Source organism: Amphibalanus amphitrite, unplaced genomic scaffold (assembly GCF_019059575.1).
Source record: "Amphibalanus amphitrite isolate SeventyFive unplaced genomic scaffold, NRLGWU_Aamphi_draft 000459F_arrow, whole genome shotgun sequence".
NCBI classification, from domain to species: domain Eukaryota; kingdom Metazoa; phylum Arthropoda; class Thecostraca; order Balanomorpha; family Balanidae; genus Amphibalanus; species Amphibalanus amphitrite.
Window position 1 is genome coordinate 80,934 of NW_024881953.1, and position 25,201 is coordinate 106,134.

Below are 25,201 nucleotides of genomic sequence, written 5' to 3' on the forward strand. Positions count from 1 at the left end.
CGTATACATTTCTGTTTAAATTGCTGACTTTATTTAAGCAATTCTGTATAGTTTCACACCGCACGAAGACGTCTTGACACTCGAGTCACTGGCCCTAATCAGCAGAGAAGTAACAACGATACACAGCGGAGTATTACGACAAAACATCCATAGAGATCAGACATAGAACAACTGGATATTATAAATGGAATCGAGTTACAGTTCGTTCGGTTCACACTAAGAGTATATGGCCGTGTGGTCGCTACTGGCACAATTCACGGGGTATGGACTGTGCTCCACATAAAAAATCAAAACCACCCACTCCAGCCCCGAAAGCCCGCTTCACATAACCCTGGGCGGCGACGATTATACGGACGAGATTTCCATATCGTAGTTCGGGTTGCCGGCGATGAAGCTCTTGATGAACTTCATGTGGTCCTCGGTGGTGACGCTGCAGCTCTTCACCTGCGGGTGCTGGGTCATCCTCATCACCCATTCGTGCTGTGAGAAGAGAGGGGAGAGCGTGAGTGGGCGAGGGAGAGCAGAGTTAACCCCTCAGGGACTCACTGGTTTAGAGTTTCATTCACGTAGTTGGCAGGGTGAAAATAGTTCCGCGTGTCGTCAAAGGCGGTCTCATTACTGTAATGACTAACATCATCTGGATAGGGACGGCAAACAGATAGGCACTAACTGGGAACAAAGCCCAAACCAACACGCTAGAGCACTCATCACAGTCATAAGGGCAAGCCACAATGGGAGTCGTCCTTGGGTATTGGCCGTGAAAGACAGCGTCTGCTGATAGACAGCTTTATGCTAGAGACTCACGAAGTGTTTGATCTCGGGGGGCGGCGGCGGCATCTCTCCCGTGGGCAACGAGGTGACGCCCAGTTTGCGGGCCGCCGGGAACCGCTCCACCCACGGCCAGATCATGAGGTCCAGCATGCCCGGACGGTCGCCGAAGAAGAACGGCGTGCCGCGCTCCACCAGCTCCTTCTCAAAGATCTGTCGGCGGACACGGGGAAAATGTCAGTGACGGATACGGCTGCGGTTACCAGCGGACAGGACGGTCAGCGATAGCCTGTCAGGACACGGGAAACGGGACACATGTCGGTGGCGGACATGCGAGTCGGCAAGCGTCGGTCTTTTGGACACGAGGACACGGTCAGCGGGGGACAAGGGCTGCAAATCCCTTTCCACAGGGACGATAACCGGTCAAGGGATGGCGACGAGGGCAGCGCCCTAATGAAAAAAAAAAAACAACACCGAGTGGTGTTAAGTTAACGTTCACGCGTTCATCGATCCCTAGTTCGCTCCCTCCTACCCCGCCCCTCCCCTGCGCGAGAGAACTTATCGGCGATGACTGGGACGAGATAGCGGGAACTAATGTTTGGCCACGGTGGGCTGTGGACGGCAGACTGCGGGGCGATAACCAGCACTGCGCTCACAGTACCTCACTGTGGACGAGCACGGGCCATGTGCCGCTGGAGATATTAGGCACACGACAAATTAGACCCTGTGGACATCGAACTTAACTGTCATGCTGGTCTCACCATGTGAGCTGTGGCATTTTCCGCGTGGATGCTAGATTCAGTCGTGTCGCCTCACTTCTTTGACACACAACCTGGGAGTTTGTTATTCGCCCAGTATGCTGTTTGTTAATTGTTATCCTTCTGTCTAGTATTCAGTAACGATGAAGATAAACTGCCGGGCGATCAGTCTCACCTGGAGCTTTGTGTTGAAGTCTTCGCTGATCTGTTTGATCTTCTGGGCGTCTCCCATGGCGCGGTACATCTGGTAAGTGAGGCTGCTGACCTGCCAACAGAGGGTGCTCCCTGAGACCCCGGGATACAGCACACTCCCTCAGTCCCTCACCCGGGCCAGGCGTATCGGCCGAGTCAGTGTCGCGGGCGCGACAGTCGATGGGGAAACACGCGATGACAACATATCCTGTGTAAGCGACCGGGGAAACACCGCAGTTCCGGGCTCTTAGCTGATGCAGGCTAACACACATTTGTTGGATAAGCTCAGTAAGGATTCCCGTACTGTGTGCATAGAAGCCGGGCGCGAGTCTTGACAAAATGTCTAAACGGAATTATTTTATATAAATCACTCACCTTTTTATCGTCTCTGTGGTCACCGTTCATACACACTCCTTTTGAAACCTTATCATACCTCCCTCAACGCCTCTGTTGACTGTTGACCCCCCCCCCCTCCCCCCTGGTCCCCTCCGACCGCCCATCGTCTGCCTGCCACCACTCACCGATCCAAAGAGCTCGACCATGAGGCGGTCGCGGGCCTTGAGCCACGGGTCGGTCGGGTAGAGGGCCGGCTGAGGGTACAGCTCCTCCAGCAGGTCGCACGTGATCAGACTCTCCGTCGTGAAGCGGTCGTCCAGCTCCAGAGCGGGCACCTTGCCTCCAGTGGCGCTCTTGGCGAGATACCACTCGGGCTTGGCCTTCAGGTTGATGTTGACGATCTCATGGCTGAAGCGGGAGGAGAAAAGGTCACAGCTGGGAAATGGGACAGGAGAAAGGATCACATCTGAGCCGTGTCCGGTGTCGGCGACAGCGATGTACGATGCAAACATCAGTTGACTGAATTAACTCGATTTGGCATGTTACATCGTTAGCAGCAGTATCCTTGCCCAAAGTCGCGTCATTGTACTGTCATTGTACTATTAAACGGGTGCTCGTAACTCACTACCAGTCGCTAATTGTAATGGTTTATATCGATTTAGTTCACGATAAATATGTATGCGCTCAAACCGTATACTTACGGGACGCCCTTTGCGGCGAGCACCAGCCTCGTACGCTGGGCGTACGGGCAGAACTTCATCGAGTAGCATCTCAGCGTGCCCGGCTTCAGCGGAGGGCACTCCGAGCCTGAAACACGGAGACGGACCGCGGGTCAGCACAACTGCGAAACCGGGTGTTATTCTGTGGAGTGAGTATGACGAATGATCAGACGGAACTTCACTGATTACTGGGCACATTTTTGTAGGCAGTTGAGCAGTAAGAGCTCAGAAGTCTCCCGGCCTCCGACTGTGTTTAGATTCGTCAGATCCAGTCCAGAGATGTCTGCTGCTCAGCCTGCAAACCCAGTTGAATTGCAAGATACATCTGACGGTTGAGCATTCACAGGTCGCCTGCGGGAACTGGATCCTGGGGACGTGTTCTGTGTCTGGTCCATAAAAGGCTGGCGGACCCCTCTGGTCTATGGACCATCGGAAACCGCAGGATCGTAACTCTGTATCGGATGGCACTGGACCGGAGCGTAATTACCGGCTGGTCTGGGACGGCCGCCGACAGAACATACAGGCACAGCGGTACAGACGGCCGAGGCGGAACACACACACGACGGGTGCATCGGACAAACAGCCTAATGTTGCTGATGGTTGCCACGGGGACCGTTAAACAGTATAGACAGCCTCGGGAGGTTTACGTCTGTTTTATGTTTTCATATTCGGGCTCGATAGGACGTCGGCCTTTGCGGCCGCACTAACAACTATTTCCCACCTGCCCTCACTGGACCGGCTGCAGTTCGGTTTGCACCAGTCCTGCCGCCTCCCGCACGGCGGGGCCGACAATAAATAACGCTCGTAACGCTGACTGCTGGGTTTCAAACGGCCCGGTCGACAGCGGGGCGGCTCGTGAGGGCCGGGGTTCCAGCCAGTCACCATGACCATCACGTTCTGCCAACTCATGGTGACTCCCGAGTCCTGAGTCCTGACTCACAGAGAAAGGCTAAGTCTAAGGAGAATGGTAGGTAGGTATGTAAACTTATTTTATAATCACAGTTTATTTCCGAAATGGTGGACTGAACGGTTACTGAATGACTAGGCTCACGTAACATACATTCGGTATGGCTTTTGTTCGGCCATTATAATTGATCTGGAAGTCTGACAGTGGAGCAACCACATCTACAACCATGTCCACGTTCCATACTAAATCAGTCATTACATAAGCCCTCTGAGAACGAACCGTTTCGCAAAACTGCCGGGACCGAACAGGGTCTGTAGAAGACCCGTCTGGCACCAGCCGTACCTACCTGTAGTCAGGTGTTTGGTCTCGCTGATGACTCCCATGCTGCCGCTCACGTGTCCCGCTCCTCTCAGTTCAGCTCTGGTGCAGCTCAGACGGGCGACTGGCGCGCGCTGCCGGCTGCCGGCTCACGTATAGCCGGCGTGCAGCCGCCCGGCTCACGTATAGCCGGCGGCGGCCGAGCCAAGGCCACGCCGGGCCGGGGCCGCCTCTGGATCGATAGTGGACTGCATCGGCACCGTGACTAAGCGGACCGGTAGGAGTCCGGGGCAGAGGTGCGCAGTCATGGCGGTGAGAATGGAAATGTCTCGACAGGATGAGATGCCACGGTGGTCAGAGGAGCCCGAGGAACGGTGCAGATGTCCCGGAGTGGCCCTGATTGTGGGAGTTGTTCCAGGGCTGTGGGAGACGTTTCGTGGTCACGGCGGTGAGGTTGAATATGATTTACTGAAGATATAAGGGATGACATTTCGATTTTTTTAATGGATTTTTTTCCCAACCACAAATTTAGTCAGACAGATGACTAATGGTCATTGACCAGGAGGTTGCAGTGTACAATACTTAACTGTCCGAATAAATACGCTCTTCTACGCTTTCAACGCATAGGCGGCGGAACGGGAAGGCCGGAGGGCACCGGGCACCGTGCCCCCCTTTGATTTTGGCATTTTAACATTAGCCCTATGGGCGTTGCATGGAAAAAGAATGGGACCAAAAGTCGGCAGTGCACCCCCCCCCCTCCCCTTGATTGAAGGTGTTCCGCCGCTACTGTTTCAACGTGCAATACAGCAAAAGGCATGCCAAACATGCCAAACCATCAATCACCGCATAATCCACAAGCACTGCTGCGCTGGCACAGCTTGGGAACTTGGGCACAACCAGGACACTGGCAAGGACACTGGCACACCGCACAACTTGAGCAGCAGTCTTCCGCGACATCTAGGACCAGGTGTGGGTGAACCTATGTTACTTAAAATTGACACTAGATGTCAGGACCAGCCAGAGCCACCTCACTAAACACCTTACACTGAAATGCTACTCAGTTCTAGTCTATATGACGTCATAATTTAATCTTTTCCTTTTTATGTCAGATTTTCGGTAAAGTATTGCTGAATTACTAAAATTTTAGAGATATTTTAATCTTATTTTCTAATTTAAAGGAGATTTAATCACGTTGGAAAGAATAGGAATTAATAATATTATTTAAACGTCATAAATACAACGACTGAGAGGCAGCACGAGAAGTCTGGAGCAGCGGTGAGCATTCTAGAACTCGAGGTCATGTTTATATACGCGCTTGGCAAATCCGACGCGATTCATTTGAGATTTTGAGATTGGGGTACGGCGGAGTTGTGGGGTGTATGCTGTGAGAGATTTTGATTTCCTGAGTTTTTCGACATAAGGTGAGCAAAATCAGGTGGGGTGTGTTTTGGTTATTGGTTTAACGAGCGATGGTAACAGGGGAAGGAAGGAAGGAACTTTGTAAGGAACTTTGAAGAGCACCTGCCTTTGTTGGAGGCGTTAAAAGGCAAAAGTGGTTGGAAGCTGTATTAAATAGATTCTATTCATCTCAAATTTTTCATCTACTTTTCTCACTATTTGTACTTTCAGTTGTATAGGTCAAAGTATACATTAAGTCCGAGTGACTGTTAAAAGATAAAGTTTTCATATTCATACATTATTTGACATCCTGAATCCAAAAATGATATATGTCCTGGAAATAAAAGAAAAACATAATCAAACCTGACCTAACCTTACCTATTTACCTTCAACCTACCAACCTACAACCTACAAACCTACAACCTAACCTAACCTAACCTAACCTAACCTACAAACCTACAACCTGAAACCTAAAACCTACAAACCTACAACTTAACCTAACCTAAAACCTAATTTTTTTGCTGTTACATATTTGTATCAACAGCGTCACAATTGTCCACTCGGACCTAATATATACTAATACCGTTGTATATGCCGTATTAGCTGCAAAGATCTTCAAAATGTGGATCATGCTGCTTATCGTTTATTCATAAGGTGTGATGTGCAGATGTGCATATTCCTGCTTGGGTTGGGGCTTATACCTACTTTTTTTGCTACAGGAGTAGACTTGTTATTCCTTTATGCTGCCCATTTTCCATTGGTGCTCATTTGCATAAGCCTCACGACATCTTCTCATTCCTTTCAGGTTTGTTCGTGAGCTATACAGACGAGCAGAATGGGCAAGGACTTCTACAAGGTATTGGGCATTGGCCGCAATGCCTCTGAGGATGAAATCAAGAAGGCGTATCGTAAGATGGCGCTCAAATATCACCCAGACAAGAACAAATCACCTGGAGCTGAAGAAAAGTTCAAGGACATTGCAGAAGCATATGAAGTTCTAAGTGATAAGAAGAAAAAGGAGATATTTGATCAGTATGGAGAGGAGGGCCTGAAGGGGAACATTGGCGGCGGCGGTGGCGGCGGAGGCGGAATGGGCCAGGCAGGCGGCATGGGCGGTATGGGAGGCATGCCGGGTGGAGGCCAGAGTTTCAGCTACACGTACCACGGCGACCCTCGCGCCACCTTCGCCCAGTTCTTCGGCACCAACAACCCGTTTGAGACCATCTTCTCGGGTATGGGCGGCCAGGGTGGCGGCGTCATCTTCGACGAGGAGATGGACGATTCGCCCCACGGCGGGATGTTCGGCGGCCCCAGGTCTGGCACGTTCCGGTCGCAGTCGTTCGGCTCCAATCCGAACCCACCGAAACACCGCCACGGCAAGCAGGATCCTCCGGTCGAGCACGACCTCAGCGTGGCGCTGGAGGACATCGCCAAGGGCTGCCGCAAGAAGATGAAGATCTCGCGGAAGGTGCTCAGCCCCGACGGCCAGTCGCTGCAGCGGGAGGATAAGGTGCTGGCCATCGACGTCAAACCCGGCTGGAAGGCCGGCACCAAGGTGACTTTCCAGCGCGAGGGAGACCAGGGCCCTGGCAAGATCCCAGCCAACATCGTGTTCATCATCCGCGACAAGCCGCACGCGACCTTCAAGCGGGACGAGTCCGACATCCGTTACGTGTGTCCGGTGACGCTGAAGGACGCGCTCTGCGGCACCACCGTGATGATTCCCACTCTGACCGGAGAGAGGGTGCCTCTCGACCTCACCCGGGAGGTCATCAAACCGACCACGACGCGCCGCATCCAGGGCCGCGGCCTGCCCTACCCCAAAGAGCCCAACCGCCGCGGCGATCTGATCGTCAGTTTTGACATCAAGTTCCCAGACAGGCTGTCCTCGAGCGCCAAGGAGATTATCTCGAGCGTATTGTGATTTGTTTTCGGGCCAGTGCTCAAGTGTATAGGATCGTCTCGCCGTGCTTTGTGTGCGTTCTAAGTGCATAGGAGTGATGGTGTGTTTTCGATTCTGCTTATGTGCTTATCTCATGTCATTGTATGCTATTCATTTCCATTCGTGTGCCGTGTGACTTGTGAGTGCAGTGGGGGCTCCAGTCAGGGCACACAAGGCCAAACCTTGGCTTGAAGTCGGTTTGGAGCCACCGTGATACGATATATGTGTACGCTTGTCGCTTTGAGAGTGTCGTTGGCGTGCCTCTGAGCTTGTCGTCCGTGATTCTATTGTCCTGTGCGCAGTGTGGTCTAGATATGTGCGTTATGGGGCTTAGATAATGTGTGTTATGGAATGTGATTGCCACTGGTGTGTTGTGCTGTAAATATATGTCACGTTATTATACTGGTCCTTTTTTACGCCGACGGCGTACCGATTCAGGTGGAAGGTTAGGGCTAGGGGACGGTTGGAGTGTTCCTGACGTTCTACGTCGAGGTGGAGTTCATTGGGTACGGTCAGTGGGGACGGGCCGCCAAGTTGGCACCCTACACAACAGGAAGTGAACGCGCGATATTTGGGGAGGTGGCCGGCGTCGAAAAGAAATTTAACGTTCTCGGTGCTGCTAGTAGTTATATAATGCCGTCTATTTTTATCTGTCTTGGCTTTAATGTGGTTATTTTTATCCAAGGACGAACTGAGATGGATTTAGCACGAATTACCTACTAAAAATCAAAATCACGAATCACGATGCTCAAGTGAACAATGTGAGTCCAGGGGTCGTATTCACGTCGATCATTTTCGTAAGAATTGTCTTAAGTTTGACCTACTTCTTAAGTAATTTTTTTTATTCACGTGAACTCCGTCGATAAAAACTTAAGAAGTGTCGACGTGAATACCAAATTATACTTACGAAAGAAAATCGACTTACGAAGTCGACGTGAATACGGCCCCTGATATTATGCTTAGCCTATTAGACATGTTTATATAAGCACTGCGTCGCACTCCGGTCCGTCACCGAGCTGTGGGCGATACGGGCACGGCATCGAAGGTTCTCGAAAGGTGGGTCAAGCGCGGTCGCACACGTCGCATAGGAGTTTGAAGGCAGAACAGCTGGCCTCGAAAAGACCATAAGTGATTCACTTCTTGTTAACACACGTGGCAATTATGCTTAACATTTTGGTCAATTGATTTCAGTCATTAGCCATGGCAAAATCTGAAGGGGAGGGGAGGAATACAGGCTCGCTGCCACGGCCAAGCCTCTCAGAACAGGGCTCTCACCGACACGAGCGTCACCTATAGTAGGTACTTAAATGGCAGAACAGCCGACAGCGTCATCTGCACGGCCTGAGTTGTCCCCGTGCCCTCTCGACTCTATCACCCTTGGCCTCCTCTCCTCTACCTATAGCACATCCTAGTGTCCTTCCTCTAATCAGCATCCTGATGCTCTATATCCTCTGCTCTCCTCTACCTCTGGCCTCTGCAGCTACGCAGGGCCCCTGGGTGCTGCACATCATAAGAAAAGTATGAGAGTTTTATACGGACCACACAAAAGACGGATGAGCTGGCACATTGGAACGGCACACAACACCGTTTAATGACGGTTAGTCGGCTCCAGACTCCAGTCGATATAAATTGTACGTATATGTTTGATAGTTAGTCACCGGGCCCAAATACAATAATTTATGGTGGCTCGAAAGTCAGAAAACAATCGAGATTGTTACCTACAGTCGTTACGTACCGATCACCGCCAACAGTATATGACGGCTGGTCGGTGCTGGTAGAAAACGACCATCACCTTCTCAGCTGATCACAGTAGACCAATTTTTACGGGCAAGTTAATACCGGCCAACACCAGATCGCGATGACGGTTCGGTCAGTGACGGTTGGAGGCAGGAGTGACAGTCGACAGCGTGACGGGTCTTTGGTGACTGCTCGCTGCTGCAAATGTTATCGCTTTGCACCCCGACACGTGACGTGGGGCGCCGACACTCGCGACTCGTGACATTCACACACGTGTCGTTTACAATGCCCACAGCCAAGGCTTATGGTCGGCCAATCCCGATATTTGTGTTGAGTTGGTGAAACGATACAAAAATATATGGCCGTTGAGTTTGTACTAACTATACATAAGAATCAAACAATATGTAACATAACCTATTTGCTGAATAATTAGGTAAAAGTGAAACTATGGCTATCAACGGACCCGTCCTTTTTCTTCATGTACCCCAGTGCAGCCGAGTAGCACGGTGGATAGGACCCTTTACCTACCGTTTCGCCTCATAACTGAACATGAAGTTCACAAAAAACTAATGCGTTGGCCATCACGAAATTCTGCTCCATACGACATTGTCTGCTCCTATAATCTGCACCAAATGTGTACCAGTCACCAGATGGCCGTCATGAAAACGGCTAGTCTTAACCCTAGAACGCCTAGGGGGGGGGGGGCGTTGTATCAACCCCCCCCCCCCTGAGGTTTTTTCGAAGTGCACGCTAAACGGCTTGTCGTAGCGGGCTGAAATTTTCAACAGCCTCTGGGGCAACCTTTGCGCATCTTTTGCCGAAAAAAAATTGATCGGGTCATGTCAGGTCACGGAGTTATGACGTCATAAGAGGTACAGCCTCCGGCCGGATTTTCACAAACTGAGTGCCAACGCCCGAGGTTTCCTGCCGGTGGTACGGACATCGGTTGATGGATCGTGATGAAACTTCCCATGCATGTTGGGGCAAGTATTGGCTATCATATGGTATAAGAAATTTGACCGGGTCAGGTCAGGTCACGGAGCTATGACGTCACAAGAGGAACAGCGTCCGGTACTATTTTTGAAAAGCGCCCGAACCACTATTTTGCTAATTCTTGTCACCTCAATGGGAATATGCAGCAATATTAGCTTCTATAGGGAGCAAATGGACCTCCCAAATCCAAAAATACAATCAGATTTCAAAAATTTAAATTTTGATTTTTCGAATTTCTGCCGCCGACTGTGACCTTGCCGACTTCCGGCGCTCCCAACGCGCCATTTTTAGAGCTAGGGAAACGAAATACATACCAAACGATAGAGAATTGATCAAGGAACACGATAGTGAAGGTTTCAAGTCGATATCTCCCACCGTTTTGCCGCAATCGCCGCCGAAAGTTGAAAAAAAGTCTATTTTTCCGAAAATTTGACCTTTGACCGGTCAAAAGTAGGTCAAATGTTGACCTAGGACCAAAAAATATACCACCAATCGCGAGATCTCGTTGAGAGCAATCCGTTGGTTTTTTCCGCTAAGCTCTACGACCTTCCGTTTCGAAACGCCAGGGGGGGGGTCGTAACAACCCCCCCCCCCTGGTCGTTCGTGTTATGAGAAATGGCCTGGTCGTGCGAGGGTTAACCGGGCCGTGCTGAGGCTTCTGAATTTCCGTGCTCGTTGCTGAGCGATATCTGAACACCCTCCCCCGTCGTCTACGTGCTGATGACCGTCCGTCCATGACCTAACATGACCTTAGGGGTAAGGTGTAAGGTGCAAGCACAGGTGCAATCTGCCCTTTCAGCATTCGATACTTACCTGTAGAAAACAATATTTGGCATACATAACTCGGGTCCGTTCTATTCTACTGACTGTTCAATGTTCATGGGCAGGTCATAAAATTGACCTGTCCTTAGGTCACAGATGTAACAAGCTATAGGTAGGTAGGTAAGTATGGTATGTGTTTTCCCTTCAAGACAGGATTTAAACAATACAAAAAACCAACTTCTTTTACTAAAGCTTTGCTTTCAAACATGGATGACAAAGAGTTGCCGTAATAGCGACATGAACGATTTAGTAGAGCTTAAGTTTCCTGACATCCATTTTTTGCGATCTTTCTAAATGCCAAAGTCTTTGTCAAAGTGTCGACCACCGTGACTTCTTCGAAATAAGGCACGATGAAAATGTCAAAAAGGCCCAATGCCCGATTCTGACAGCCGAGTATAAGAGTGACGAGGACTGTCGTAACCGGCCTAGTTCAGTGCCACATCGACATCTATAAGGGCCAGTTCGTTCTAGTGCTCATTTCTCTCTTGTGATCGGCCAGAAGTCAGAACTCCTGAGTGCCATGCTATCCAGAATCAGTATCATTCTTCTCATCCTTGTGTTGGCGTCAGTTGCGCAAGCACTTATAGGTGAGACGAACACTGAAAACAAAATGACACAAAAAACGACTAAAAACGCACAGGCAGAGCGTGTTAACTAGGCTTTCTTGTGTACCCTGCATCATGCATTTTTTGACCCGTCGCAGACGTGTCAATTTACAAATGTGTTAACCCAGTCGTGTTGTGTCCTTAAACACAATATCATTGTGTCTTCAACACGTAAGGCTTGTGTGAATACATTTGCAGAATAAAAGGTAAATGTGTTACTAAATTTAACACAAATCGCAAGTGAAAGAAGGAAACACGTGGTGATTATGTAGCTTGTTGCCGGGGCGCAGTTGATGGGACTTTGGCTTGGGCTGGACAGGCTGACTGCCAATGCCGGGCCCCGAGTGGAATCGGGCGCTCGGGTGCGGTCAGGGCTGAGCACCCGGCCGGCCGACCCATACGGTCAGGGCGCGGTCAGGGCTGAGCACGCGGCCGGCCGACCCATACGAGGCCGCCGACCCATACACGAGTTGGAGTTGCGCCCGGTCGGCCACTTCAGAGCCGAAGGGTGAACGCGTCACGTGGACGGCTCACGCAAAGCGCCAAGTGACGATGCCTCAAATTGGAAGACTACTGTACTTACATTACAGTTGTCCAGTCATCCGGGATAAAGTTACGGCCACCGATTTTTCAAATATATCCTATATAGACTGAGGAGTTTCTTCCTCCAAGCAGACATCAATTAGCTATGCTTCAGCTTGCCCTTGATGTAATCAGCGCATATTGCTCTAAACAATTTATCATGTATCGACTCCCTCGGCTGTATTGTGCATTTTGACCTTTCTCAAAACAATTTGGCAATTTTTTACAAAAACCCAGCATAAAAGTCGGTGCTCGAAAAACGCCCTCTATTATCCCCATCTGAAGTTAAGGTTCAGAGGTCGCTCACTGGTGGATGACACGGTGTATTTGTGCAAGGGTACACGTCTACCATCCCCGACAACACATGATTTCGATACACTGATGCATTACATTCGTCCAGCGTGCTTGGCACGAGAAAACTGTGTCATTTTTCTGTTTTATGTGTTATCAAACGTGTCGAAGGTCCCGCCAAGCGTGAAAATACTCAGCATTATTGTGTTTTGGGTGCGATTAACACATGACTGATGTGTTACCAGTACAGAACATGCCCTCACTGTGTCGATTTGTTTTCAGTGAAGCGTAACAGAAGGACGTCTTTTGGTTGGGCTTACACTGAAAACAAAATGACACAAAAAACGACTAAAAACGCACAGGCAGAGCGTGTTAACTAGGCTTTCTTGTGTACCCTGCATCATGCATTTTTTGACCCGTCGCAGACGTGTCAATTTACAAATGTGTTAACCCAGTCGTATTGTGTCCTTAACCCTCGCCCGCACATGCCATTTTCCCATCCTAGAACGCACATGGGGGGGGTGGTTGCCACCCCCCCCGCGCAATTTCGTTCCTGTTGGAGATAGAGCTTAGCGGTAAAGACCAAAAAGATTCTTTGGGAAGAGACGAATCCAATGATACCCAGTTTTACCTTCTCAGGTCAGTCATTGACCTTCCAGGTCAGGTCAAACTAAAAAATGTTGCTGTTTTGGGTCACCGTTGGATATCAAGTGCGCTGCTTATCAAATACCGATGACGATGCTGTTTTCTGGTGCCAAGCCAGCTAGAACCTCTTTGTCACACTACCCGACCAGAATTTTGCTGCTGAGGTCATTTCAGGTCAAGTTAGGTCAAGGTCAATTATATGTGTTTGTATGTCTGTGTGTGTCTGTGTGTATACTGATGTGTGCACCGATTGTTTTTGGGTCCATATTACATGAAATCATGATCTGAGAAGCTTTTACCAAAAATGCAATCAAAAAACTTCACAAAAAGTAAATTCGGCTTGCCTAAAACGCAATTATCTTAGATGACCTAGGTTGACCTTGACCCTGACCTTGACCCCTGTACATCGTCGAACAACATGTTCCATGATAGGTGGGAGGTAAGACTGGCAAAAAAGGCCGAAATCAGGGTGTCAAAAGCTCACAAGGCCCATGGCAAACGCAAGATGTTGAGAATTGGCCATTTGGGTCATGACATGACCTGAAAAACAAGGTCATATCTCCGAAACCAAAAATCACAGAAACTTGAAATTTTTAGTGGACATCAAGAAAGGATAGAGGAGCAGCTATACGAAAAATCAGCCTTCTAGCTCTAAAAATGTTGAGTGCAGAGCAGAAAGACTGCCTGGGGGGGGTGGCAACCACCCCCCCCATGTGCGGGCGAGGGTTAAACACAATATCATTGTGTCTTCAACACGTAAGGCTTGTGTGAATACATTTGCAGAATAAAAGGTAAATGTGTTACTAAATTTAACACAAATCGCAAGTGAAAGAAGGAAACACGTGGTGATTATGTAGCTTGTTGCCGGGGCGCAGTTGATGGGACTTTGGCTTGGGCTGGACAGGCTGACTGCCAATGCCGGGCCCCGAGTGGAATCGGGCGCTCGGGTGCGGTCAGGGGCCGATTCGAGATGGCGCACTAGGAAGCTAGTAAGACTAGGCGGCCAAGTGACACTTGAATGTAGTGACACTAAGCGGTATTTTACACCAATCGGCTAGTGGCTCAGCGCGAACCGAAATCGCATAGTGACGCTTGAAATCAAGTGTCACTAGGGCCTTAGTGCGCCAACGCGAATCGGTCCCAGGGCTGAGCACCCGGCCGGCCGACCCATACGGTCAGGGCGCGGTCAGGGCTGAGCACGCGGCCGGCCGACCCATACGAGGCCGCCGACCCATACACGAGTTGGAGTTGCGCCCGGTCGGCCACTTCAGAGCCGAAGGGTGAACGCGTCACGTGGACGGCTCACGCAGAGCGCCAAGTGACGATGCCCCAAGTTGGAGGATTACTGTACATTACCGGCCACCTGTAGAGGAACACAGCTGTTCGGTCTGCCGGTCTATTTCAGAATGCCGCGCGGGCCAACTGACCCGCGCGGACGATGACACTGCGGTACAGCATAACAACCAGGCGCGGTGCGCACGCGCACCGCGCACGCGCGCCGCCGCGCGGTTCCCGCGCACGCGCAGTCGTCGCGCGGACCACGCCCAATTACCGTACATTACTTTCCCACGTAAAAGTTTGGCTTGTTCCTTACACGAGTCAGATAGCGACGCACAAGTTCACTGCGAGTGCCCGTAGACACAGGCGCGTCATCGGGCCGCGACGACGGCCCGATGAGGTCAGCCGTCCGCTGGGACTGCAACAGCGGCACCCGGCCAGATAGTGGCGATGACGGAACGGCAGCGCCCGAGACCTCGCGCGGAGCCGGCCCAGCACCAGCACCAGCTGGCTCGCCAGACGACCCAGCAGGCGGCTCGGCAGACGACTCAGCAGCAACACCAGGTGCCGGCGGCCGAACGTGCGCCGCGGCGAGCGGCCGTTGAACAGCGGCGGCGGCAGCCGGTAGCCAGCCAGAGGCAGACGTGTGACCTCCGTCAGCGCTGCCGCCAGGTGTCACCTCTCCGCTCCGGTTCAGCTCAGGTAGCTGACGATATCCTGTGGACAGGGGTCTGCGTCTCAGTTCATCGACTGGGAGATCGATCTCTTTTGAGTCTCGTTCCCTTTCACGAAGTTGATCGATGTGGCGTCTCCAGCATCTCCCGTCTTCTAATCGTACCACATATGACAATGGTCCATCGATCGCACAAATAGTGCCGGGTACCCAAGGACGACCCACATAAAAATTTCTTGCATAAACCTGGTCATCTATATCAAAAGTTCGAAGCGTACGCTTACCGTCGTGGTTTTGTTTCTGTCTCACTTGACCTCTGACCACCGTCGCCCGGATGCTCGGCCGTAGAAGATCCAGCTTACTCCGCAGCCTCCTGCCCAGCATCAGCTCTGCGGGCGGAACACCAGTTGTTGACTGAGGGACAATGTGTTGGTGAAGCAGCCAGTTTGCGAGACACAGATCCCATTGTCCCCCGCCGGAGCGCTGCAGCGCCAGCTTCACTTCTCTCACCATCCTCTCTGCCAGACCGTTCCCTTGACTGTGTCCTGGTTCTATCGTTTTGTGCTCTACTCCGTTCTCACGCAAAAAATCCTGGAACTCCTCAGAAGTAAATGCTGTTGCATTGTCTGACACGAGTACATCAGGAAGGCCCCAGCGTGAAAACATCTTTCTCAATTGAGCAATGGTGGTCCTCGAGCCAATACTGTGGCACAGTTCAGCCTCTACCCATTTTGAGTGGGCGTCCACCACAACCAATACGTACCGTCCTCTTACCGGCTCAGCGTAATCAATGTGAATCCTGGACCACGGGCGGTCCGGCCAGGGCCACATACTCAGCGGTGCGCGGTCCGGTGCTGGGCGGCTCTCCTGGCATGGCTGGCAGCTCCGCACGGCTTCCTCGATGGCGGCATCGATGCCCGGCCACCAGACGTAGCCTAGTGCCAACGCCTTCATGCGCCTCATCCCGGGGTGGGCGGCATGTAGTTCGGCCAGTACCTCGCCTTGTGCCCTCTCTGGAATGATGACACGGTGTCCCCACATGAGGACGCCTGCGGTGACTGACAGCTCCAGTTTCCTGTCGGTAAATGATTGTGGCACATCGTCACCTTCACTCCAATCACCATACTGCACCATCTGCAGAACGCGGCTCAACGTTCGGTCGGTAGCTGTGAGTCGGGCTATCCTCTTTGCGTCAATTACGCGACTGTCAACCATCAGAACCAGCTCCTCCGGTTCACATGATTTGTTTAAGGGCAACGGAAGACGAGACAGAGCGTCGGCATTTCCCATGCGATCAGTCGGTCTGTGCTCAACGCTGTAACTGTAGGTCGACAGCTTCAGCGCCCACCGTCTGATCCTGGCAGAGGTCATGGTCGGTAAGTCCTGATGTTCCCCGAACAGTCTTAACAGTGGCTTGTGATCCGTTACCAGCTTAAAACGGTTTCCGAGCAGATAGTTGTGAAATTTGCACACGCCGAACACAATGGCTAGTGCCTCTCTGTCAATCTGTGCATATCTGCGCTCTGACTCTGTCAGAGTACGCGATACATACCCCAAAGGTCTCTCTGATCCGTCAGCCTCTCGATGCGCCAGTACCGCGCCGATGCCGACGGGAGAGGCGTCACAGACCAGGACGAGCTGCTGGCCACTCCTGTAGTGCGTCAGGAGAGAGTCCGACGTCAGCGCGTTCCGCGCCCACTGGAAACTCTTCTCCTGCTCAGTGCCCCAGCGCCATCTGGAATCTTTCCGGAGAAGCTCGTACAACGGGGCCAACTTGTCAGCACGGGAGGGCAGATACTTTGCGTAGTAAGTCACCATTCCGAGAAAACTTAGCAGCTCTTTGACATTTCTAGGAACTGGAGCATCTCTGATGGCACTCACTTTGGCTGGCGTCGGTCTGATGCCGTCCCTGTCGATCAGATGCCCCAAATACTCCACTTTCTGCATCATGAACTGACACTTGGATGCACGTACCTTCAGTCCAGCTTCTTGCAGGCGATGAAGGACCTCGTCCAGCGTTTTCAGGTGCTCTTCAGTGGACCTGCTGCTCACCAAAATGTCATCGAGGTACACGGCAACAGATGGCATGCCGCTCAACACCTTCTCGATCTCTCGCTGGAATATCCCAGGCCCAGCTGATATTCCAAATGGTAAGCGCGTGTAGGACATGGGCCCTTTAGCTGTACTAATCGTCAAAACATCTCTCGAATCTCTATGAATGGGAATCTGGTTGTAGGCTTGTGCCAGATCAATCTTTGAAAAAATCGCTCCTCCCGCTAACTGAGCAAAAAGATCCTCAACAAGCGGCAATGGATACTGATCCAGTTTGACGGCACGGTTGGCAGTGAGTTTGAAGTTGGCACATACCCTGATCTCACCAGACTTTTTCAGCACTGGGACCAGTGGTGCAGCCCACTGGCTGTGCTGCACCGGCACCAGTATGCCCGCCTTGACATCCTTCTCGATCTGCTCTTCCACCTTCTCCCTGTAGACGTACGGCAGAGATCTGGGTCTGAAAAATCTGGGGGTCACAGAGCGGTCCACCTCCAGCTTCACCTCGACCCCTTTTAACTCACCGAGCCCCGGCTCGAACACTTGACGGTACTTTCCCTTCAGCTGGTCGATGGCCGAGTTGAAGACTGCCTTGACCTCGCACCAATTGATTCGGATAGCCTCCAACCAGTCCCTGCCCAAGAGACTGGATCTGGTGCCTTTCACCACGATCACCTTCATACCACGGTACGTCATACCATTGTGCTCGACGGACGTACAAAACTCCCCAAGCACAGGAATGGGCTGATGTGTATATGCTCGGAGCTGAACCCTACACTCTTTCAGTCTGGGCCTGCAGTTTAACATGCTGAAAGTATTCTCTCCAATGAGCGTGTACCTAGACCCTGTGTCGATCTCCATAGTCACATCAGTCTGTTGCAGTTTAACATCACACGTGAACGGAGGTGAGCCACCCACCTGTCTTATGTCAGCAGGGCCGGTGTCGGTGGATCGACGGATCTGGCCAACTGCTTCTTCGGCTTCCACCCAGCTCTCCCAGTCCTCTTCGTCGCCGGAGCCGGTGACATTGTTGGCCGACTGACGGCGCCTCCCAGAAGTGGCCGTCTTCCGTGGGCGGCGCCTGCACGCTCTCTGAATGTGGCCGAATTGACCACAGTTTCGACACTTAAAGTTACGGAATCTGCATATATCCGGACTGTGATTGGCACGATTACAACGCCAGCAAGGCTCTGTGTTCGCCTGCGCTGCAGCAGCATGGACAGTGGCGTGGCCCGTGCCCCCGCACTGACCTGCGATGACCTGAGCGTCCTTACTTGACATCTCGAGCGACAGACTGACTTGCTGAGCTCTGGAGAAGTCCAGCTGCGGCTCAGCCAAGAGGTGCCTCTGGATGCGCTCGTCAGCGATGCCGCACACCAGCTGCTCCATCAGTCGATCTTCCAGTGTGCCTCCAAACTCGCAGTGCTCTGCTGCCTTGCGGAGCTCGGCGATAAAGTCTGCAACAGGTTGAGACGGATCACGATGGCACTGGCTAAATCGAAACCTGCTCAATATTTTCGATGGCTTGGGATCTTTGTGAGCTCTCATCACTGCCAACAGCTCTTCAAACGATTTATCATGCAGTGCAGCCGGCGACACCAAACTGCGAAACAATGTATACGCTTTCTTCCCACAAGCAGTCAACAAACGAGCTCTCTTGACGGTACCATCAGTGATTTGCTTACTTTCCAAGAGGAACACAAAACGTTCCTCCCACTCACACCATGAGTCCGTATCGGGATTAAATGGTTCGATCTCACCCATTTTGCTGCTGCAGACGCCTCAGTGTCCGACAGGTTCAATACCAGAGCCGTCCGCGGCGACCGGGACCACGCCCAGTCCAGCACCCGTCCTTTGGCTGTCCGTTTTCCTCGTCGCCAGTTGTAGAGGAACACAGCTGTTCGGTCTGCCGGTCTATTTCAGAATGCCGCGCGGGCCAACTGACCCGCGCGGACGATGACACTGCGGTACAGCATAACAACCAGGCGCGGTGCGCACGCGCGCCGCCGCGCGGTTCCCGCGCACGCGCAGTCGTCGCGCGAACCACGCCCAATTATCGTACACTGTACATTACAGTTGTCCAGTCATCCGGGATAAAGTTACGGCCACCGATTTTTCAAATATATCCTATATAGACTGAGGAGTTTCTTCCTCCAAGCAGACATCAATTAGCTATGCTTCAGCTTGCCCTTGATGTAATCAGCGCATATTGCTCTAAACAATTTATCATGTATCGACTCCCTCGGCTGTATTGTGCATATTGACCTTTCTCAAAACAATTTGGCAATTTTTTACAAAAACCCAGCATAAAAGTCGGTGCTCGAAAAACGCCCTCTATTATCCCCATCTGAAGTTAAGGTTCAGAGGTCGCTCACTGGTGGATGACACGGTGTATTTGTGCAAGGGTACACGTCTACCATCCCCGACAACACATGATTTCGATACACTGATGCATTACATTCGTCCAGCGTGCTTGGCACGAGAAAACTGTGTCATTTTTCTGTTTTATGTGTTATCAAACGTGTCGAAGGTCCCGCCAAGCGTGAAAATACTCAGCATTATTGTGTTTTGGGTGCGATTAACACATGACTGATGTGTTACCAGTACAGAACATGCCCTCACTGTGTCGATTTGTTTTCAGTGTAGAATTGAACCAAATGTGTATGTGCATCGTAGGCAAGCATCGTAGGAACGAAATCAGTTAATTTGTACCACATTTATGTTTAACATATTTTGTCCTTTTCAGGCGATGGTATAACTAATTTGGCTAAGAGGCTATAACGAAGAGGCCAACGAGTTTATTAAGTATCATTGAATTTTTAGCTGCAATACTTAATAAATGCCATCAGTGGAGTTATTACGGAGCGAGCGAAGCGAGCGTAGTCTTTCCTTAGATTAACGGAAATTTCTGAGTTATATGAGCGGCCGGCCGGCCGGCCGGCCGTGGTCACGCTTTTGCGAGGCTTATATCTCAGCAACCACTTGACCGATTTACACGCGGTAATTTTTGTAGGGTAGCTTCATTCCTTCTACCAAGTATTGGACTATTCCCGATGCATGTGGGTGACTCCTTATGCACGTGCCACGTGCAAAACGAAGAGGTGTCTGTTTTGTAATAGTTGCAATATCTCGGTAACTACTTGGCCGATTACGCTGAAAGTTGGCATGTAGGTAGGCACCCGCTAGGCAATGCATATCCATGTGCCAGAGTTGGGGTGCTGCTGCTGCACGTGCGCACGTGCAGGGGTCGTTTCCAGATCTCGAGAACGGCTGGACCGATGGCGCTCAAATTTGGTACACGGTAGGGACCAGTTAATAGGGTGCCGCGCAAAAGTCAGATGGGACCCATTTTGCACGTGCGCACGTGCAGGGTGCCGCTTCCAGATCTCGAGAACGGCTGGGCCGATTGTGCTCAAATTTGGCACATCGCTAGAGACCGGTTAGTAGGGTGCCGTGCACAAGTCAGTTGGAGGTAACCCCTCGAAATTTCGCACGTGCAAGGCTCACCCTCTCGCTCGCTCCGTTAGTCGCCCCAAAAGGCGTTATACTGGTTTATAAAATTTATATGAACTGGTATAAACGGGTTTCTACAGGCCAGATTATAGTCCACACGTCTGCATATTTATTTATATGTTATTGTTATTGTTTGTTTATAATGGTGTTATGGCGTATCATAGGCTTTATGTCGGTTGTCGATGGACTGTCCCGTTTGTATTATTTTCTTCTATCAGCCGCTCGGTGCAGGGTTAGTATACGTTCTGCACATTTTTTTGCCGCAGGATGCAGCTCCCACTGCAGTAGTGACGTCGACTGCCCCAGAAAGGGCTGGTTCTCCCATAAGTGCAATCGCTTCTGCTGCTCCGATTCAAGCAGTTGTCACAGTCATCACTATAAGAAATGCATCAGTAAGTGCTAAATGCTAATCTTGTGATACGTGTAGTGCTGATTGTCGCTATCTTTCTAGTTGAGGTTTATTTGCCATTGGGTCTACAGTGCAGGGATATTTCTATCTCGCACTCCTCTGAGATGCAGAGATAAGAATTTGTTATCTCTGCATCCCTCTGAGATGCAAAGATAAGGTCTCGAGGGTTCATAACGAAAAATCAAGAGTTCAAGTGATGATGGGTCAATAACCGAGCGACATTTTTAATGGTTGTTTATGGATGAAACTTATGAAATAAGAACAAACTACTCTGAATCTATTTTTACATGGATAAATGCATTTAAATATATTATTTTCTTAATTAAGAATAAACCTCAACATAGAAAGATATAGGATTCCTCATGGCTCACTCGTGGAAGATCGGATATCTTTTCCTCGCGTGTTACAGAAAAACCTCGCTCCTTCGTCGCTCGGTTTTTCAGTAACCCGCTTGGAAAAGATATCCTTATCTTCCACTCGGAGCCATGAAGAATCCTCTATATCTCTGACTCGAATGCCTGATAACTAGCTGACCTACTTATGTATCTAGGTTTGTTTTATTCATATTTCATATTTCTTTGGTGCCCGTCGTCGACGGATTGAATTTATTGCCACTTCAACCTCTATTATCAACATATGACACTATTATCTTTGTTCTACTGGCTCCTTTCAAACAATTTAAGAAAGGCGATTTATTAATTTAGTTATTAAAACATCAAATGATACTTTTGTTGAATGTGTCTAATTTTAATTTAATAACGATTTGACGACTAGCAATTAACGATTAACGATTTTATGACGCATCTATGGTAACGATTTACGAAAGGTGTTTGCTGCATTTCTTTTATAATATTTGACCGTCTATGTAGTGTCTGTTCGTGCAAGGATTGCTCAAAATTTGTGTTTACACTTCTTGTGAGATTTGATTTATTATTAGACGTGTCTCGTTATGTTTTCAGCCGTGAGGTACCTTGAGTGCAAGAGTGATAAGGACTGTCCAGGCTATCAGCCCTACTGTGGGAAGAACAAGTGCCGCCGTAAGTGAGCAAGCCATTCAGACTTAGCCATGTCTCCAAGGGGAGAGATTATTTACCGCGCTAGCGTACACAAATTGAACGCGTCATTTTCCACAGCACCAACATTGCACTTTGCTTTAGCAGAACGTAATGGTATCCGTATCCGTTTGATGAGCCGTTGTCGACTGCTACTTCGAGTATGCACTCAATTCAGGTATACCTACCATATTTGGCTATAAAAAGAGTATAACGATACGTTTGAAGTTCGAACGTTTCATTTACGACAGCAGCTCGAAACCCTCGGGATACTATTGGGACTGTCTTGAATGCCTTCCAAGGTAGTTAATCTAGTTGAAGTTAGCCTGTTATTTGTCGCCTGAGTCAGTTGTAGATGACCCAATATGTGTCCAAGTCAGTACCTTTACCATTGACCAGTATCCACACATAACTGAATGCGAAGCTATAGCGAACCTTCTCACTGATTGGCGCTCGTACCGCCCGGTCTTTCAGCGGTGACGGAGACCTGTCTCCAGGGTGAAAACGGCATCGCTGCCTGCAACCGCTGCTTCTGTGTCGGCAACGCCACAAACAGTGGCTGGGGCTGCACCAAAATCGGCTGCCCAAAACCCTGTGAGTGCCTTTCATGTATTCTACCAAGGGGGAACGTTCTGCAATAAGTAGACTGAATCAGGCTACAATTTTGGAAAACAAAACTTTCAATGAGGATATCATAGGCTACACATATCAAATGTTAAGCTTTTTAACTGTTTTCATTTAAACCAAGCACTTGATGATTATTTGTCAGTGTATTCGAGTAAGGAAATGACAAACCTGACAAACTCCCTTTCAAATCACAGTGCTCCATCAACTGCGCTGTAGGTATATATTGCCAGCCGTTTAGGATGCGGACGCTATCTCCAGCGCTGATGGTATCACGAGTGTCGTTTGATTTACAGTCAGTTTTCGCGGCGCGGTGCCCTGTCGGCTGGCACCGGACCTCTGCTGATATACCTGCAGCCACGGGAGGACTGCACCTGCAGCCACGGGAGGACTGCTGGATGAAGCGCGCACCGACACCGGCCTGAGGAGCCAGCCAGCTGGACGGGGGCGTTCCGTCGCAGCTGAATACCGGGAACCCCAGCGCTGTATCTGTACTGAGCTCCGAGAAATGTATATCAGGGAGTTGTGCGTGGATGTGAACTATCAAATCAGCGGTGTTTTGAACGCAATACACTTTCTTAGCACAGCTATATCTTAGCTCTGAGTAGACAGACTGAGCCTAAACCTTAAACTGTTTGGACTCCATGTGTGTGGGATGTTCGATATCCTACGGCGACACACGCATATGGTGGCATCATATTGAAAATTGTGACTGCTTTGGGGAGATGGGGAAATCCATAGTTTGGTATATCTGGCTACTGGCATATGCTGAATCCCCTTTATATGCTTGCGTGTTTCCTGCAGCTATTGATAGGTTTATACACAAAAAATACCATAAAGATAGTAAATAACTGTATATGCAAATGGATTTCAGACATAAAATAAGCGCTGAAGGCGCATACCCGAAATTCCATCCATTTGATCTAAATCGGGCTTGGATCGATATTTGCACGTTCGGTACTACTCGAAGGTGCAGTTATGTATCTCGCGACTCAAAGCAACTAACTAGTGAAGCCGGAATGCCCGTAACAATGCAATGGCTCGGCACGGTTTATCGGAATCCGGCTTTTAACGAGCACGCGCCGCGTGAAAAGGCAAACAAGCTATAGCGCGGAGAGATTATCGATTACTCGCGCATATCTAACAAATGCTATGCATGCAACGTATGTAATCACATATAAAAAGCCAAACTGTAATAATTATAACGTTATGTATGTTACAGACGCCGAAATTTTGCACCTTTGGCTATTGAATTGGCCTGCCTATGCTAGTTTTGTCCTTATCGCTAAATCTCCTATCCATGCATTATTAACCTTCGCCCCAGTGGGGGGGGGGGGGGGGGACATATGTTACTACCCTGTCGCGTTTTTTTTTTTTTTGCGTGTGAATAATAAACCGCGGCGCGTAGCGCCGTGTCGCTTAGAGTAGTTTTTTGTACATCAATTTTGGACAATGTGTGAAATTTTTGACCCCAGGTCATGTCAGGTCAGGTCACCAGGTCAAGTTAACTGACCAAGCCTAAAAAAGTTTGCAATCATGTCCAGCCTGCAGTATTTGTCAGAGAGGTTTTAAACTTGGTAGATTGCATGATGTTATGGGCGCCTACAATGTGTATATCTCGGATTTTTTATATCCGTGACCAAAGGTCAGGTCAGTGACGTGACCTTTCCATTATAAGTCAATGGAGAAAAACGAAAATGCCTCTAGATCCGTGTTTACACATAGGAACAGTCCAAACATTTCAGAATCGCAATGATTTGGACTACCCGTGACGACCAAGGTGTCTTTTTTTTGCTGATAGCCTCTAGAAAGGTCATCCGAAGTCATTTGAGGCTACAAGCATATTTTTGTCAATAACTCTCGATTGGAAAGAGATAGAACGCTGGGGATGGCCTCATTGTGTTTGTCCTTGCCGAGACGCATCGACTGATATGCATCGTGACGTTTTCCCGTTCCGGTCAGGTCATGACCTTGAACTGAGGCCAAATTTTCAAGTTGACCTTTCAAGGTCAAACTATAGTTCATTCGACTCATTCGACGCGTCTTGGCGGGAGGAACACGATTCTGGCCATAGAAATGTCGTGGCTTTTTTTTTAGTCAAAAGTTATTGTCGAAAAACACGTTTCGTAAAAACAGCTATTTTTGGAGTTTTTGCCCTCCAAGGCCGTATAAGAGTTGCCCTCCAGAGGCTAAACCATTGACCTGAGGTCATTTTTGATGATGACCTTATCAAAAGAAAAGTTCAAAAGCTATCGATTGCTTTTCCAAGCGTTTTTCTAGCTATCATAGTTCTGAGATAATGGCATGTTTTCTGAAAAATACAATGACAATTCGCAAATTTTAACCTTTGATGACCTCTGGTGACCCCAATATTGCTCTAAGATAAAAATGACTGAATAATGTCCAACGTACGCATCGCGAGCTATCGACTGCTTTTTACCGCGTCTTTCTAGCCATCTTAGTTTTTGAGTTAGAGGTGGGTGGTAATATATACCCCCACCCCCCCACCCCCACTCCCCCCACTAGGGTGAAGTTGGCTGAGACCGCCACCGGGGCGCGGGTTAACCAGGTATTAGTGGCAGGGGGG

At 49.8% G+C, this 25,201-nt stretch overlaps 3 protein-coding genes across 3 annotated transcripts; 2 read left to right on the plus strand and 1 right to left on the minus strand.

Annotated features, from left to right (window-relative positions):
• Positions 1-8: 8 nt before the first annotated feature.
• On the minus strand, positions 9-4,191 carry LOC122391877 (pyrimidodiazepine synthase-like). Its single transcript, XM_043386189.1, has 6 exons — positions 4,027-4,191; positions 2,756-2,861; positions 2,240-2,462; positions 1,702-1,791; positions 805-981; positions 9-480 (listed from the first exon to the last, which is right to left on the minus strand). The coding sequence occupies exons 1-6, from the start codon at positions 4,061-4,063 to the stop codon at positions 346-348; spliced, it is 768 nt and encodes a 255-aa protein (XP_043242124.1). The 5' UTR covers positions 4,064-4,191; the 3' UTR covers positions 9-345.
• A 1,073-nt stretch (positions 4,192-5,264) lies between these two features.
• On the plus strand, positions 5,265-7,738 carry LOC122391884 (dnaJ protein homolog 1-like). The gene is made up of 2 exons (XM_043386201.1): positions 5,265-5,419; positions 6,202-7,738. The coding sequence occupies exon 2, from the start codon at positions 6,232-6,234 to the stop codon at positions 7,318-7,320; it is 1,089 nt and encodes a 362-aa protein (XP_043242136.1). The 5' UTR covers positions 5,265-5,419; positions 6,202-6,231; the 3' UTR covers positions 7,321-7,738.
• A 3,590-nt stretch (positions 7,739-11,328) lies between these two features.
• Positions 11,329-23,200, plus strand: LOC122391865. Its single transcript, XM_043386167.1, has 5 exons — positions 11,329-11,477; positions 20,796-20,921; positions 21,898-21,975; positions 22,465-22,584; positions 22,911-23,200. Exons 1-5 carry the CDS (start codon positions 11,411-11,413, stop codon positions 22,958-22,960), a joined length of 441 nt encoding a protein of 146 aa, XP_043242102.1. The 5' UTR covers positions 11,329-11,410; the 3' UTR covers positions 22,961-23,200.
• Positions 23,201-25,201: the final 2,001 nt, after the last annotated feature.